General features: G+C 45.6%; 1 protein-coding gene across 1 annotated transcript; it reads right to left on the bottom strand.

Annotated features, from left to right (window-relative positions):
- Positions 1–5,816: 5,816 nt before the first annotated feature.
- On the bottom strand, positions 5,817–15,403 carry UTP11 (UTP11 small subunit processome component). Its single transcript, XM_036876579.2, has 8 exons — positions 15,247–15,403; positions 11,431–11,492; positions 10,108–10,210; positions 9,622–9,735; positions 9,038–9,131; positions 8,810–8,940; positions 6,895–7,005; positions 5,817–6,192 (listed from the first exon to the last, which is right to left on the bottom strand). Exons 1-8 carry the CDS (start codon positions 15,307–15,309, stop codon positions 6,109–6,111), a joined length of 762 nt encoding a protein of 253 aa, XP_036732474.2. The 5' UTR covers positions 15,310–15,403; the 3' UTR covers positions 5,817–6,108.
- Positions 15,404–16,964: the final 1,561 nt, after the last annotated feature.

The raw sequence follows: 16,964 nt of genomic DNA, 5'->3' as shown, positions 1-16,964 counted from the left end.
GGCGGGCTCCAGTAAGGGGAGGGCTGCCCCAGCAGGATGACAGAGAGATGATTAAACCCACAGAGAAGATTGATAAGGGAGCTAAACAGCTGCAGCTCTGCAAGGTGGGCCAGGGACAAATCTCATCTTGTCCTGGCGGCACTCAGAGCACTGGGGGGCTGGGCCAGCCAGGATGAGCTCATGACCTACACGGGCTCCCAGGGCAAGGATGGGGCCAGGGTGGGGAGCTGCCCCTACCTTCTTCCCCCCAACCAGGGCCTCTGACAGTGGCTTCCAGAGCCCATCCCTCAGCCCTGCACCCCTAGAGCTCCCACCCCCTTGACAACCCTCTGCACCTGGGCAGTGTGTGCCTTCTCACTGGTACCCCCTTCACCCACAGCATCTCTGCCACTGCTCTCACTCTCGTTATTATTAGATGTGATTTACAGCGGAAACGCTGAGTCAGACAAACCAAGACTCCCAGACAGAGGCAGTGGGAGAGGAGAGGAGGGCCCAGGGGAGGCAGCCCTCTCTGGGCAGGGTCCTCAGAAGAGAGCAAGGAGAGGGGGCTCCAGGATGAGCCAAAGGCTCATCTCTCCTGCTTCTCCTGTCTGCTCCAGCCCCAGGATCCTCACCTGAGCTCTTAGACATGCAGACTCCTTTTGTGACCGGCACCCAGCCTTTCAGCCCAATCCTGTCAGCCTCAGATCTTCCTTGGCAAGTTTGAGACAACAGCCCAGGGACTGGGAAGTCTTGAAAATGAGGTGGTTTTACTGAGCCGGTTCCTCATACCAGGGCACATGGTTCAGAAGGTAGGTAGCCCCTGACTCCCAGAGATGGAGAGAAGCAGGAAAAGTGCATTGCTGGGGTCCCAGTCCCCAACTCTGCAAGTAGAGAACACAGGCACATGTGGATGTCCAAAGGCACAAGAACGTCGGGGGCGCACACGGTCCGGCTTCCAACCTGCTCAGCAGAGCTCAGTGGGCAGGTCCGTCTCTGCTCCCTAGTTGTCTGACTCCCTGGCAGGGAGGAAATGGGCATTGTTGCCAAAAATAAACGTTCCCTCTCCCGCTCCCTGGCTCCCGCTCATTAGGATGCGTGGCGTTTGGCTTCGGTCCCACACCTTGCAGCTCATTATAAATATGCAGTCGCTGCTGGCGCTACCCCAATCATCTCTGCAATCAGAGCTTTTAATTAGGTTAATTAAATTGTATCAAATCTCGCAGGGACGCAGTTCACTGATGCTGATGAGGCAGCCAAAACAGACCCCGGCTCCTTGGCTAATGAAGGCCGCTGCCTGCCTGTGCGGGGAGGGAGCCCAAGCGCATAATAAATGGGGTGTCCCTGGGAGGAGTTGCTGCCCAGCCCAGCTCTGGGACCTGGCAGGGGGTCTGCATCAAGCCCACCAGGCTCCAGCTGCAGCAGAGACTCCACCCCAGGGACCGTCCCCTCACTCACGAACTACCCAGGACAGCTTCGGGAGTCCTGGCATGTGGACAGTGTCAGCCCTGAGCACGGGCCATCTCTCCACTGCAAACCCGGGTGTGCCCCTGAGATCCACTGACTTTCCCTGGGGTTCCCTCTTCATTTCTTTCCCAGAATGGCCCAACAAGACCAGGACTCCATTCCCAAACACACACACACCCACACACACAGTTAGCCCTGTCACTATGCCTCTGGATTGTCTTATTAGCAAGTGAGGCCAGCCTGAGACTAGAAAGCTCATCCTGCCACTGCTGGCCCAGTCTCCATCTGCCATGGAGGCCATCTGCCCCGTCAGGGGAACGTAGGAGTGGTTTATGCTGCCACCAGCCAGTAACAGGAGGGAGTGGCACCCCCTAGTCTCCATGTGCCAGATGGATGCTGCATCTTCATACCTACCATTCCACCTCTTTAGCCCTCTGTGAGGGACACGTGTCCCGGACTCCTGGGATCAAATTAGCTGGAGATGTGACATGGTGGCTTTCTTCCCTGCCCCTGCCCATCCAGAGCTGACTGTCCCAGTCCCCTGGCAATACACTGCTAGCCCCTGGACACCACAAGCTCCAGAGCTAGGGGGCCCTGCCAAGGTTCTCCCCTCCCTTTGAGCAGGAAGGCAAGTGCTGCCACCTCCAAAGGGACTGTCCCCAACACCACTCTCCTCGCTCCGACCCCCTCCTCTTAACCTCTCTGTCACTGGTCTGTGTCAGTAAGCAGCTGAGGAGAGAGGATGGGGAAATTCTCAGTGCTCTCGGGACACGCAGTTTCTGCTGTAGAAGCTGGTTTTTTTGGTTTGGAAAGGTTTTTTTCCACCCAGTAATGTGAAAACATGAAACCTGAAACCAACCCCTCTACATTTGTCACCTCAGAAAGAAGCCTTTGGGGTAACTTGGAGAAAGCTGTAAATGAGTCAGGCTGATTCAGGGCAGGGGTGGGGCCACCCAGCTGCCTCAGGGGCACCACAATTTCATTAACACTTGTGATCTAAGCATGGCCCCTCAGGTGACAGATGACAGGAGGAGAGGGCTTCCTTCCCACCCTCAACCCCAAACACAGCAGTCCCCAGGTAAATTCCTCCAGTCTAGAAATAGCGAGGTCCTTAGCTCTCTTCTAGACCAGCCTATACTCCGCTGCCCCCCGCCCCCACCGAAGCAGAGGGCTCAGGATTGGACTCCTGTCCCAGCACCAGGCAGTTTGCTCCCCTCACACAGGACATAACAGCCAATGTCATTGCCAAGATCATCAGTGAAGCAGAGAAGACTGGGCACAGAAGTAGGCACAAACTTCAATCAGGAGAGATACAGGTTAGACATAACTTCCCAAATGCAGTGATGATGGGTCCAGGTATAAGAAACAGGCAGATTCCTTAGAGTCTGAAGAAGCAGGAGAGATTTTTTCCCTCTGAGCAGAGGTGTCTAGGAAAGAACAAGCAGAAGCATGAACCAGGTGGCATCTTGAGCCTCCTACCTCTTTGCAGTGGGTTTAGGTAAGGCGGCGGTGCCTGAGTTCCCCAGCGCCTCCTGTCCTGCTCTGCACTTTCTGCTGAGATGGACCCATGGAGCTGGGCGGGAGCCCTGCCAGCACGGAGGCCCGGTGCCCTGGCTGGCAAAAGAGAGTGCACCCGCTGACCCCATGGAGCAGTGCATGGGCCCCAGAAACCTGCCAGGCTCAGCCATAAGACAGTATTCTGGGTCCACCCCGAATTCCTCGACTCACCTGGGACTTTGGGCCAGGATTCCCACCCAAGCTCGGGCCCACCCTTTCCCAACACCCTGTGAACTGATCCGCTGGGAGAGCTGAGATGGGAGGGAGACTAGCACCCGCTTGCCTCACTGTTTCAAGTCCCAGCAGGCCCTAGCCTCACCACCTCCACAGGTAGGTAGAGCAAGTCTGTGACTGCTGGCTGCCTTCCCCGCTGGAGGACGTGCAGCAATAATTGTTTGCTGCCCCACAGCAAGCAGTGTGGGGAGACACAGCAAGGTGGAAACACTCCAAACAGCACATGGGGAGACCCCCACCATGTCTGGGTGGAACCACCTTCTGGAGAACCTGGAACTCAACATGCTTCCTCCATGGTCCTCACTAGAAATGTGAAGGGAAAGCCCTTTCTGGCCCCGTCAGTCTTTGCCTTGGAGCCACACTAGTCTCAAGCTGGGGGAGCTGGAAAAAATGTTTTCACAAGAGTTCTCCCTATAGCATTAAATCTCATAAATACATACATACCAAGCACCTACAAGTACAGAGTACAGGATTCTTCTGAGAGAAGCAAAGTGTGCTAAGGGGGCAGAAACCAGCACCCTGAGAACTAACCCCCGTGAGGGGCAGCAGCTCCACCTACCGGGCCCTTTCCCACCCTGCCACCAGGAATCAGTTTCTCTAGTCAGAAGATGGTATCCAGGAATAAACCTAGGACCTGGCACTCTCCCACTTCCATCACAAATGCCCTAAGCTGTGGCAACGGACTAAGACTGAGCAGGACTGTTTGGTTCTCTGCTGCTGAGACCTGGGAGTTCCGTGTTGCCCCTGCAGCTGCTGCTCTGGAGACTTGGTTTGTATGAGACCAGAACCACATGCTCTCCACCTCCATAGGCTGCCCACATTCCCCTTGGCACAGCCAGAGCAGGATGCCACCAAGAGCCCAAACCACCCCCTGGGCCTGGACAGGGGTGTATGTGCATCCTAAAGGAACAATAGTCTCTTCCTTCGCCAAGCAGTGCGCCAGGAGAGCAAGGTTCCACCGAGCACCAAAGTATCAATGCCCTGGACTAGTTCCGGGAGGCTGGAGCCTGTCTTGGCACTAATCACAAGAGGCAGGCAATCCCAGAATCCTTGGGCCTCAGAGGCAGCCCTCAGTATAACAGCAGGACACCTAGCTTTATCCCCTTAATAGTTCCCTGACTGCCTCCAGATGGAAATTATGGTAGTCCAAGAGGTGGGCTTTCCAGCTCCATGTGGCCTTCACACACCCTGCTTTAATCATCATTGGGTGCCTACAAAACACGTTAGGACCTGGGCATGAAACCGCAAAGTGTTTGTGCACAGAGTATGCAGCTGTGCATGCATCTGTATTTAAGAGGCCTGAGCTGTACATGCCTTGTGCATCTATTAATGTGAGAGCCTATGAAGCAGGTGTACCTTTGTGTGGCCACATACTTCAAGACAAGGCATTCAGGTAGACTCCCTACTTTCCTCCCACCTTCCTCCCCAGCAGGGGCAAGGGAGAGAGTCAGAACAGCAGTAGCAAGCTGTTTGGTCCCAGGAACATATCCATCCAACACCCATGTGGTCAGTCCCCTCCCTGGCTCAGGGCTCAAGTCACTGGACCCCTATGTCATACATAAAGGCCATCAACACTGGCTTAGCTCAGCACCTCCCCAGAAGGGAGCTCACACCCACTCAGAAGCACTTCCTTTCTGAAGGCAAAGCTGCTCCTTCAGTTCCCCTGGCCCTTCTTCCTAATTTCTGGGGTCCCCTGACCTGAATCCCACTGGGTATACCCTGAGGAAACAGCATTTTTAGGCTTTATATAGAAACCTAGCAGTCATGGGAGCTTAAGTTTTAATGAGTCTGTTTTTTTATTTTTATCTTTAAAATCCATGCACAGCTGTTCTCCCTCCAGGGGGTGAGATGTAAGCAAACTTCTCAAAACCCTGCTCCGCCCACATGTGCTCTAAGCATGCTCAGTCCTGTCCTGACAGGACTTGGCCTCCATTCCCTACATGCACAGGGAAAGGAAAGGTGAGACTCTGGGAAGAGAAGGAAGGTGCACACAAACCCTGAGGTCTGCCGCTCCAGGATGAAAGTCTTGTACCAAGCCATTTATAACCTTGGAATCATGAGCTGGCCAGGAGTGCAGAGGGCAGGAAAAGAAAGCAGGGTCTATTCTGATTTGAGTTTCATCAATAAAAAAGTGGTGCCCTTATGGGTTCCTAGTTCCAAGGGTTTCTATCATCAGCTAAGTTTAAGAGAAAAAAATTCCTCCTTGGCTAACTTATGCATGGAGCCACCTGAATATCCAACAAATGAGAATGAACAAGGGTAAAATTAGTCTATCATCTGGATAGAACATTATGTGAACATTAAAAACCGTCCTGTTTTAATTCTTACTATAAGCATATATTGCTTTTTTAAATTTAGTGGTGAAACAAAATGGAAAAGAGCTAATGATTCAAGTAAAAAAGGATCAAACTTTTTACTATAATTACAACTACAAAACACAAAAACGTACACACACACCAGTGCATACCTTTACAAAATGGAGGAAATAAACCACAATGCTCACGGCATTGATCACCTCCTCTGCTCTGGCGCCCAGCACTGTAAGTATTCAGAAACTATTCAAGGTTCTTGAATAAGTATTGCAATTAGGGATGAACTCATTTATTTTCCAAATTTTTGTAATGAAGATTATTTAACTTTCATAATGAAAAAAAAGTAAGTATATAAGAATAAAACTGATTTCACAACCCCAAAAGAGTAAGATGGGGGAAGGGGCTTTAATGTTGTTCATAGAAAAACATGCCAGATCTACAATAACTTACAGTTACAAACAGGAAAACCATGTCATTGAGACGAGGAATTTGCAGTTACTAGGAGAAAAAGCATGGAATTCTCTTCCATGTGGAATGACAAAGCTGCTCTGTAACACTTTTAACGTTTTCGACGGCTCTGAAATTTATAAATAGCGGGGGAGTTCACTGTTTCTTTCTTCACCTTCACCTTCTGTGTTTTATCCTACGAAAGAATAAAAAGGTTACCAGTAAACAGTGGGTGAGGGTTTTATAAAATCAGAAGATTAATAAACTACCTAGTAGAAAGCCTCTAATTCAGTCCTTCTAAAGTGCAGGAGAGACAAAGCCCTCACTGGCCAAAGGAATGCCCGAATACAGTGAATCAGCTTCTCCCTCGGGCACTGTAGTGGTACTAGTGGGCAGAGGTTCTTGGGAAAACTGAGAAGGTCCTCAGCGTTTTTGTAGGTATCACTCTCTGATGGAACCCTGATAATAAAGGCAAAACTAAACAATCTGCAAAGCTCAAGGATCTGACATTTAGGGGAATGATGATAATGTGAAAGGGGCATCTTATACTCCTTCGCTCTGCTATTTAACTACACAGTGCTATTTTTAAACACCAATGAGTGACATGCACTGTTTTGTTAACCTGTTTAAATGTTACAGATAGTTGCTCATAAGCTACAAGTTCATGTGCTACCCGACCCTACCCTTTGATGTTCCAAAGCACTGACTAATAAGCCCCTTATTACCTTCTTAATCAAGGAACAGTTCAACACTGTCAGACTAACAGACATTGGCTCAAACCACTGCCCCTCAGGAGCAGACATTTTCAGTGGGGTTGATTTACATGCAGCTGAAATCCAGTCTCAGTTAAGATCTTTACAAGGAAAAAAAATGAAGGCCTAAGGCTCTCTCTCCTCACCAGAAGATCTTTGCGGGTTTGAATTTTCTGAGCAATAACGAACAATTTCTTCTCACGCTCAATCCGCTGTGTCAGACAGTTATACTGTTTTTGCCTTTCTTTAGCTATCCGCTGTAGAATAAACACACATACACATTTTCAATAAAAAAATTAACAGAATAAAATGAGTAAGCAGCTGTTTCTTAATCCACTTAAACCCAAATCCAGTTTCAACTCCCTCTTTACTCCAGAATCAACATAACAAAATGCTATAAAGTTGTCCCTTTAAGGAACATCCTATTCTAGCTGAATGGAACCTTAGAGACTTGCCCAGGGACACATGGTTCACCTGGAGCAGTGTCAGGACTGCTCCTTGAGTCTCAGAGATCCCAAGAATCTTTTCACTACTATACTAAGCTGCTTCAACCTTTGTGGGAACATCTCAGTTACCTAAGGTGCTGCACGAACGAACCAGTCCTGGAAACCCTACACAAAGTGAACAGAGAACAGAAAGGTCACTACACAATGTGCTGGTGTCTCAGAACTGCAGACGTCACAGTGGAAGGACTTTCCAGAAGAAGACCTGAGAATTCTGGTGACTGCTCAAAGGCCTTAAAATTTAGGAAATCCTAAACCTGAGAAACTGGTTAAGCTTTGGACTCTTTCTTGAAGTGTATTTGTGTTTTGTAGAAATCTGTGCAAGCATATATGCCTATTTGCACAAAACACTGGCATGGGAAGAGGGTGTTCATAGGCTTCCTAAAGCCCATTCATAGACTGTCCACCCCCTCCAAGTTACAGACTAAAAACTCTCTTGCAATCCACCAACCAGCCATCTCTTAATAAAACTCACTTTGCTTTAAGCAATAGGAATGAAAAGAAACATCATCACTAGGCAAAAATGGCAAGATCCAAACCTTCCCAACCTCACAGATATGCTGGTGAATTATTCCACACATGTGTTTGCAACACTAATCTCTTTAGGGACTACCACAATACTTGGGAAGTGATAGTGACACAGCTAATTGAAAATACAACTATGTGACAAACAGGGTTATCATGAGAACACTAGTCAGCCGGCTCCTCAGCTGGAAGTGTCATCCACAGAGAGGGGAATATTACTGGGCCTCAGACTTAAAACAATTCACCGATTCTAGCACAGTCTCACAGCAGTGGTTTCAGACAGCTTTTGTTTTCACTTTATTGCACAGACTGTCAAATTTATGGGATTACCCAATATAGTCAAACTAATTAGGGGTATTTATATTACTAAAGCAAGTTTAGCTGCCTCTGAGCTAGAGAAACTGCTGTGAAATTAAACATTGGAAGCAAAGCTGATGCAGTGTAAATGATTCAAATCAAAACAGAACAGCTGTCTGCTTGAAACACATTGACAGCATTTTTTTAAATGAATCAGTCAGAAGTGAGAGTTCAATTCCAGAAGGCTTTGAGAAAAAGCGTTGTCTTCTGCACAAACCTAGTTACAGTGAAGCACCACAAGGAAAAGTCAATACAAAACTTTGGTTACAAATGTGTAAATATGAGAAACTTTTTCAGTTCGTATTTGCTGCTAAAGGTTCACTATCAAAGTGTACCAAATCCTTTAACCTTCACTGTCCCCTCCTCTTTCTGCATCTTCTCTGCATCGGCATCTGTCACAGCATTAACGCACAACGCCAAGGGTCGGACGCGGGACTCCGATGCAGATCTAAATGCCCGACCTAAGCTCCTGAGCACAGCATCACACATCCTCCCATCTCAGAACCCGAGGAACCCTCTTCCACTACCATCCCCATCATCAGACGCTCCTTCCACTTTTCTAAGAGAACTTAAGTTTTCCATTAATAATTTTATTAAATGCAGTGCAAAAAATTTTTTAAAAACAGGAACCTAGATTCACCTAAACTCAGACCTGAATAAAAACAGAGAAAATTACCTTAAGTGAAGTCTGATGGGTAACTCCTTTCACTTTCTCCTTCTGCAAAGTCTCTATCCTGGGTCTATTAAAGACTCTGTCGATTAGTTCCGGGGCTGTTTGCAGGTGAGTTGCGATATCAAACTGTTCAACTAAAAGTCAAGACAACCTTAAAGCACTGTGTCTCTAAAACCAAATAACGCAGACCAATATGCTAGATTGTCCCAGAAACCTTCAAACATTTCATACCTTCCTTCTTGGTATCAAAAAAAAACACATGCTTATTCTGTTGCTTCCCCTGGAAATCCAGCAGATGGAGCTCTGATTTTAGTCTTTCAATTTTCTAGAATACAGAATAGAACACAGTCTCATTTGATACTGGGTTCTTCTAGTATATCAGAAATGAATGAAATGAATTTGCAGAAGTTTATACCATTTTACATGGTTATCACCAGCCAGCAAAGATTTAGCTTCATTCTTTTAAAGGAAAAGACCATGTAAGGTACTTGGCTAGGAATTACACAAAACTCATTTAATCCTTACAACAATCCTATGAGACAGAAATAAGGAAACAGCCTCAGGGAGGTTAATTTGTCCATAATCCCAGAGGCTAATAAATGGCAGTTAGAATTCAAACCTAAACCTGTCTCATTCCCAAACTTGAACCTTTCCACTCCACCACACTGACTATACTTCTAAATCATTATCACAATTAAGTATATTTTAAGATTGTAAATCCCAGAAGAAATCAACTGACAACTTGAGATAGAGTGATTTATGTATCTCTTCTTAACCAACAAAAATACATCAGAACAAAGAGCGTCAATTGTTACCTTAGTTTCTGCAACCCTTTTCATTTCTATATATTTGACATCCTGAGTTCTTATCAGTTTCAGCTGTTCTGGAGTCACTTCTTCCTTAGTCTCCTTAATAACATGAACTCCATCCTAAAATCCAAATTTAAAAGATATATTCCTGGTTAGATTAAAATCATGAGTAAGTTGTTGGCATAGCTCATGGCTGGAACAAAGACCACGAAATGCTATTTGTAACAGCAGCACAAGGCACTAGCCCCTGATGTGTATGTTCAAACTTAGCACCTCTGGGCAGCTACTCTTGGACCAGTTCCAGGCACAGGACAACTCAAATTCAGGAGCAGAAATGCACGCTGCTCAGGAAGAGGCAGTTTTGCCTTGGATACTGACCAAGAGCACTAGGACCAACTGGAGCCATGGACCCTTACTCTCAATCTCTTCCCCCATCCTGATTGTTCTATCGAGTTGGAGCTCAAAACACCAACTGAGCCATTAGGTACCCACCTGGAGTTTAACCCGAGTCATTTTATAGTAGAATTCATCTGGATTTTTTTCAAGAGCCTTCTTCCGGAGAGCTCTGAGGTAGTCCTGCTTTTTCCGGTAGTCACTAAAGAGCGGGTTAAACAAGGTTCATAGCAAAAAATAAAAAATAAAACCCCACAATGAGCAAACTTTACAAGCACTAAAGTTCATACAAAATGAAATTCAAAAAAGCCAAAGTAACAATGAGATTTGATCTGCACTCCACTGTCCCTGATGTTGAGCTCACGTCTGTATCAGGTCCTCTCCTACCCCTCCTCTCCTATCCCAATCCTACTTGAAATTAACTCCCCATCTCACCACCGTTTCTGTGCTATTTATATCTATAGGGACACCAAACAAAACACAAATGAAAACTTTTCAGAGGTGTTCTGATGTGAACACAGGCACCAAGTGATCAAATAAGATTCAGAAACTACACAGTGCAATACAGCATAACGATTAGAATAAAAATGGATTCTGGAGCCAGTGAGTTCAAACCTTGACTCTACCACTTCTAGCTGAGTAATCTTGGATAAAAGTTAACCACTGTGTAGTCCACTTTAATCTGTAAAAGAGGTATGATAATATTAGTATCCCGAAAGGTTGTTGAGGTTGTTAGGAGGAATAAATGAGTGTAAAAACTATAAATCTCTTAGAGAACACTGCCTGGTCCAATAAGAGCACTCAGTTATTATTAGCCTAAAAAACTGTGGGACCCAGAGCAATCCACTTAATCTACCACTATTTATACCAGTAGCATAGAAAGGACCTCAGCTGTCAAGAGTGGTTAACAAATAATTATAAAGTATTTTGCAAATAAAGCACTAAAGAAGAAGAATGGGGATAATTGTTTCATAAAATGCTTTCAGAGTTCATTATCACCCACGCTCAGTCACATGAATCCATCTTTCACATCTCTTCATTCCATACCACACACATGGTGATTTAAGAGACTCGACAACTGGAATTTTAGATTATATCTTGCACTTCAAGAAAAGGGCGAGAAAAAGATTCAACTTTTGGCTCAAATACCAAGGCAGGGGGTCAAATCAAAGCGACTATGAGAGCAACACAATAAAAAAAAATTCACAATGTTATAACTACAGCTAAAACAGTATACTCTGCCTAAACAGAGAGAGAGATGTTTAGGATCACAGAAAAGTATCTGAGAGGCTGCTCGACTATGGCCATTTTATCAATGGCAGGAAATTATCCCTTGTTGGAAAAAACTCAGGCGATCCAGCTACCACGGAGGGAGGTTGTACGCTTTCTTGGCACCACCTCTGCCAGAAAGATTTAACTCACTCTGCACGGAGTTTGTAATCTTTCTTTTTCTCCAGCAGGCCCAGATGTTTTCGAAAGCTGGGCTGGAAGACAAAGAAAAAAAAAAAGGTATTTAGTTTCCTCAGCAAACACATACTGAAATCAACATGACACTGACGGGAACAAGAGTCTCTAGAGTGCTTGGAGTGAGTGCTCAGTAAATCCATGTCCTTGGAGCCAACTTGCTATCCTGGTTCCCTCTCCTCCCCCAGCTGGGCTCTGCCCAAGGATGAGAGGGACCGTACAGCTCAAGAGAGGTCACAAGCACTGCCGTAACAGTTTCCTGGCCTATTAAGGACAGAGAGAGGCAACAATGACTCGGCACTAAGCAAGCAGTTGCCAGTTGTACTAAAATTACTACAGACTTAATCCAAGGGTTTATAAAATACTACGAAGGGAAAACAGTAACACGGAGGCAACTGCTAAGGAAGCTAAATTTAGAGTCAGGAGAATTGGGTTCAAATCCAAGCTTTACCTCTTAACAATCTGTAACCTTGAGCAAGTCACTTCTCTGAGCTGCTATTTCCTAACTATAAAATGAGAATAATAGTACCTACTTCTCATGGTTATCATGAGGATTTAATGAGCCTCTGTAAGTGGTAGCTCCTGCATCTGCCCAGCATATGTTCATTGTTACTATTCTACCTTTGGTACAAAGTATGAGGGAAAACTAAGTATGGCAGAAAATACTTTTCTCTGACACTGAACTTGGATAATACGGAAGGTACAAGGAATACATCATGTTATTATCTTTCTACAAGCTACTATTGTGGAGCAGTTAATGTAAGTCACCATCTGATGTGCACCCCTATGTTTATTGCAGCACTATTTACAATAGCCAAGATATGGAAGCAACCTAAGTGTCCATCAATAGATAAATGGATAAAGATGTTGTTCGTACACACAATGGAATACTATTCAGCCATAAGAAAACAAATCCTACCATTTGCAACAACATGGATGGAGCTAGAAGGTATTATGCTCAGTGAAATAAGACAGGCGGAGAAAGGCAAGTACCAAATGATTTCCCTCATTTGTGGAGTATAACAACGAAGCAAAACTGAAGGAACAAAACAGCAGCAGACTCAGACTCCAAGAAGGGACTAGCAAGCGGGGTAGGGGGTGGGGAGGAGAGAGAAGGGGATTGAGGGGTATTATGATTAGTACACATGGTATGGCGGGGTCACAGGGAAGACAGAGTAGCACAGAGAAGACAAGTAGTGACTCTGTGGCATCTTACTACACTGATGGACAGTGACTTCATTGGGGTATGGGAAGGACTCGATAATATGGGTGAATGTAGTAACCACAATGTTTTTCATGTGAAACCTTCATAAAAGTGTGTATCAATGATGCCTTAATAAAAAAATAAAATTAAAAAACCCTCAATCCAATCCAAATATATATATATATATATATATATATATATATATATATATATATATATATATATATAAAAGTGAGGGTCTGTGCTAAATGCTTTTGTTTACATCATAATAGGCCATATTTGTTAAGCACTTACTCTGTTACAAAGCAATCTGCTATGCTTGTTACATACAATCTCATTTAATCCCCACAGCTATCTAAGAACGTAAGGTAAAGCAGACACTATTGTTATCCCAATTTTCCAGAAGGGGAAGGAGATTTAGGGAATGACATGCCCCAGAACACAGAACTAATAAGTGGCAAAGCTAAACTAGATAATTCTACCTGGTACCACAGTCTGTGCTCTTGCCTACCCCACAGAACTGTATCCTCTTCTGCTCTGAGTAATTTCAATTTTTGAGGAAGTACATACACTTCTCTATTGTTTAAACTTGTATAATAATTTGGGCAAGCTTTTTAACAGTCACCTTTTTCGTTTTTCATCTCTGAAGTGATGTAATAAAAACTCAGTATTTAAAATAATGCTCAAAACCTCTCCTGAAAATTTTTATTTTAATAATTGTAGACAAAGGAAGTTTAACAGAGTGGAGAAAGAAAATTCAAGGGCCAAAAGAGCAGCAGAAATCTTGAAAGCTGTCACGTCCACTTGAATCTCCATCTGTCCATCCATGCCAAAGAAATCTGACATTGCTTCTGAAATAGTCCACATAATTATACATACTCCCTCCATACGAAACACCTTCAATAGCTCCCCTGCTGCTTCAGTAAAGGACCTAGAGGATAAAGCCCAAACTTGGCCCAGATAAGGAATACTCTCATCAATGTGTTTATCCACCTTTCCAGCATGGCCTTCTCCTCACCTCTCCCACAAACACCCTTTATTACTAATCTGCCATGGCCATGTCATGTTCATGGCCAGCCTTGAAAGCCCTGTCTTCTCTGCTAATCCAAATGAGCTACTTAAAACCTTGACTTTGGGCACACTATTCAATCTCTTTAAGCATCAGCTTCCTCACTTCTAAAACAGGGATAACATCCACCTCATAGGGATGCTGTAGGATTATATGAGACGATCCTTGTACACTGTATTGGGCTGTACCTAGCATACAGCTCAAAAAGTGACAGCCATTACCATAGCTTTCCAAGTTCAACAAGTTTCACTGTGATGCTTTCTCTCATGATCTCTAATCTTTCCATTCAAATTCGTGATTTGGCATCTTTTATGTGCCATCTCTTATAAAACTGTCTATTAGTCTTTAAGTAGCCTCTGGATTCAAAACACTTGGTCTGACTTCTGACTTTGCTGCTTGCCAGCTATAGCTCTATGTCGTTTGGCAAATTACTTATATCTGAGCCTTAGTTTCCCCATCTGCAAATATGAGAAAATAATGGTACCTTCTTCCACACACTGTTCAGAGTGTAAAGCATTTTGCACTGTGTCTGGCTCTAACACAGTAAGAACAACTAGGTATTACATTTAGATAGGTCCACACAGAGATCCAAACAAGGTGACAAGTTACACTATTGCTCCCAGCACACCACTGAGCACACAGCAAGTGCACAATTAAATGTCTGATAAGCACTATTAAGCAGGAAGACTGAACTGTAGTTAAGAGGCCTTAGCTCCATCAATCAGCAACATATCTTTAGACTCATCTTTCTCCCTCTCCTACCCCTCTGTGAAATTAAGTTGAACCTGGTATCTCTAAGGGGCTTTCTGGATTAGACAGTATGTGATTCCTGAGAGTAAAATGATGGATAAATTGATTCTGCATATATTAAACCAATTTTACCCAACCTCCCCACGCAGACACACCCTCCAGAGAAATCCTACAACTGTTTATTCCACCTGAGTTTGTTTGTGACTCGGCAAGTCACTGTCACTCTCTAGGCCTCGGTTTCCTCACGTGTTCAATGAGGATCGAAAACACCAACATTACAGGGTGAGACATAAACAAAAGCCTATGTAGCAGACCTCCATGGATCACAAAGCGTATGGATGATGATAACACCACATCAATAACAGCTGTTCACTCACAGGCCCCATGCGCTGTGGGCATTGAGCATCTTTAGATAGATGTGGGTTCCAGTTCCAGCCGGGGCACTTACTGGCTGTGTGAACTTTGACCTCAACTTCCTCAGAGAAGGTCAAGCACTTCACCCACAGTGTCTCGTTTTACTTACCCCACTGAAACCTTGAATGATAACTGATTATCTTTAAGGACCTGGGGGTAGCCCGCACTCTTCTTGGAACCACTCCCTCCTCCCCGAGCGCGAGGCTCCGCCCAGCCACGACGGCATCGTTAGCATCTATTTGCATACAGGAGCGCCACTCGAGGGAACTAGAACCAGCAGGTGGAGAGGGGGTTGGTGGGAAAGGAGCACATGGAGCACGGGCCAGTGCGGTCGTACCTGGCTTCGCTCTCTGTGTTCGCGCTGCCGGGACTTAGCGGCCTTCCGGAAAGCCGCCGCCATGTCTGCTCCCGCCTGGGAAAAGCTCCGCAGACAGGCCCAGCTCCGCACCGCCTCGGCTGCCGCTTCCACTGATCCTATCGGAAGCAGGCCAAGCCGCCGGAGGCCTAGAACCGCCCAATTCCTCTCTGCACCCTATCCGGTGCCGGTCTTCACGGAAATACGTATTCTGTCGCCGACGTCCACCAAAGGCTACTTCTGGGAAGTGTAGTTCCCTGGGTCTAGTTTCGTGAGTGCAAGAGCCTGTTCTTATTCGCCAGAGCTTGAACACGTGTATCGAGATCTGGCCTTCGCGCCCGGCTCTGCGTTGGCACCTGGGAACACGTGGCTGGCACTGCCCTCCGGTTGTGCTGGGCTTGGAGTGTGCGCATGCGCATTCACCTACCGCTCACACACACACTTGCCCTGTTTATGCGGTGCTCTTAAAGCTTAGGAGCCCTGTGAATTTTATGGTGTACCAGAAAGTCCACTCTTTCTGGTACACCATAAAGAAACAAGAGAAACAAGAGAACTTAACACCATGTCTGTCTCTGCCACTTACTGACTTTTGACAGGTCGCTTGATTTTAATGAGCATCACTTTACTCATGCATAAAACAAGGATAATAATAGCATGCACTGCTTGCCTCATAGGGCAGTCAAAGGGCTCACAGTTGAATGGAGGACGCAGTAGTTATAAAGTTCTGAGTCCTTCACACCCTCAAGAGAATGGCTGATTGACAGAATGAGTGTCAGAGGCAGTATAACACAATGATTAGGACCATAAACTATGGAGGTGTGCTCTGATCCTAACTGTTAGCAACCAAGACAAAGTTAGCTTCACTGAATCTCAGTCTCCCCTTCTGTAAAATGGGGGTAATAATACTATACCCACAGGATTGTTGTGAGGATTAATGATGTTTACAGAGCATAATGGTGTGTTTACTCCTTAGCAAGTTCACAATCAATTGAGGCTTTTATTCTTATTATTACTAAACTACGTGTAAGGATTCAGAGAGGTTTGGGCACAACAGAGCATTCCAGCGGCATTTGGTTTCACCTTCACTACGTGAAGCTAACTTTCAATGAGTTCTGTAAGTGCACTCATTTCTCATGACAGGGCTCACCCCTCCAGCTGAGGCCCTGGGTAAATACTCAGTCCCCAGAAGTGTAAGTCCAGTTGACCATGAAAAAGCTGAAAGTAGCTGAGATTTGCCATGTAAAAAGTTTTTTTCTTGCCTCTGAGTGTGAGCCTTGCCCGTCTAGGGCCACATGCATTAACAAATGTCCATCTCGTTTGTTACTTAACCATTGAGAGACAAGGCCATTCATGATCTGGCCCATGCCCACCTTTCCAGCCTCATATTAAGAAGCCTAGCCATCAGGCAGAATGACAAGGTGGGGGACCCAATCACTCATGCCACTTCCCCTGAGGAAGGCATTGAATGATGGCATAGCCCAGAGGAGGCAGCTCTGCACACTGGAAGGCAGGACCCAGGAGTCAGCCACAGATTTAAATTGCACATCTACCACCTACCAGCTTGTGATTTGAGGCCACACCGTCAAACTCTCTGAGCCCTGTGTCCTACCCTACCTTGTGTAAAATAGTTATAATAATAAATACCACCTCATGGCTTTTGTGAGAACTGAAAGAGGTAATGACTAGCAGTTAGCATGGTG

Source organism: Manis pentadactyla, chromosome 4 (genome assembly GCF_030020395.1).
Source record: "Manis pentadactyla isolate mManPen7 chromosome 4, mManPen7.hap1, whole genome shotgun sequence".
Taxonomy (NCBI): domain Eukaryota; kingdom Metazoa; phylum Chordata; class Mammalia; order Pholidota; family Manidae; genus Manis; species Manis pentadactyla.
This window is presented reverse-complemented; position numbering and strand designations above follow the sequence as displayed.

Bases quoted from the DNA above. Each gene is read 5' to 3' on its own strand.
- UTP11 (XM_036876579.2), bottom strand. From the start codon at position 15,309: ATGGCGGCGGCTTTCCGGAAGGCCGCTAAGTCCCGGCAGCGCGAACAC. The intron at 8,941-9,037 runs GTATGAAATGTT...CTTGACTTTTAG, and splicing joins TTTTGATACCAAGAAGGAAG to TTGAACAGTTTGATATCGCA. The intron at 7,006-8,809 runs GTAATTTTCTCT...TTTATTCTACAG, and splicing joins CCCATCAGACTTCACTTAAG to CGGATAGCTAAAGAAAGGCA.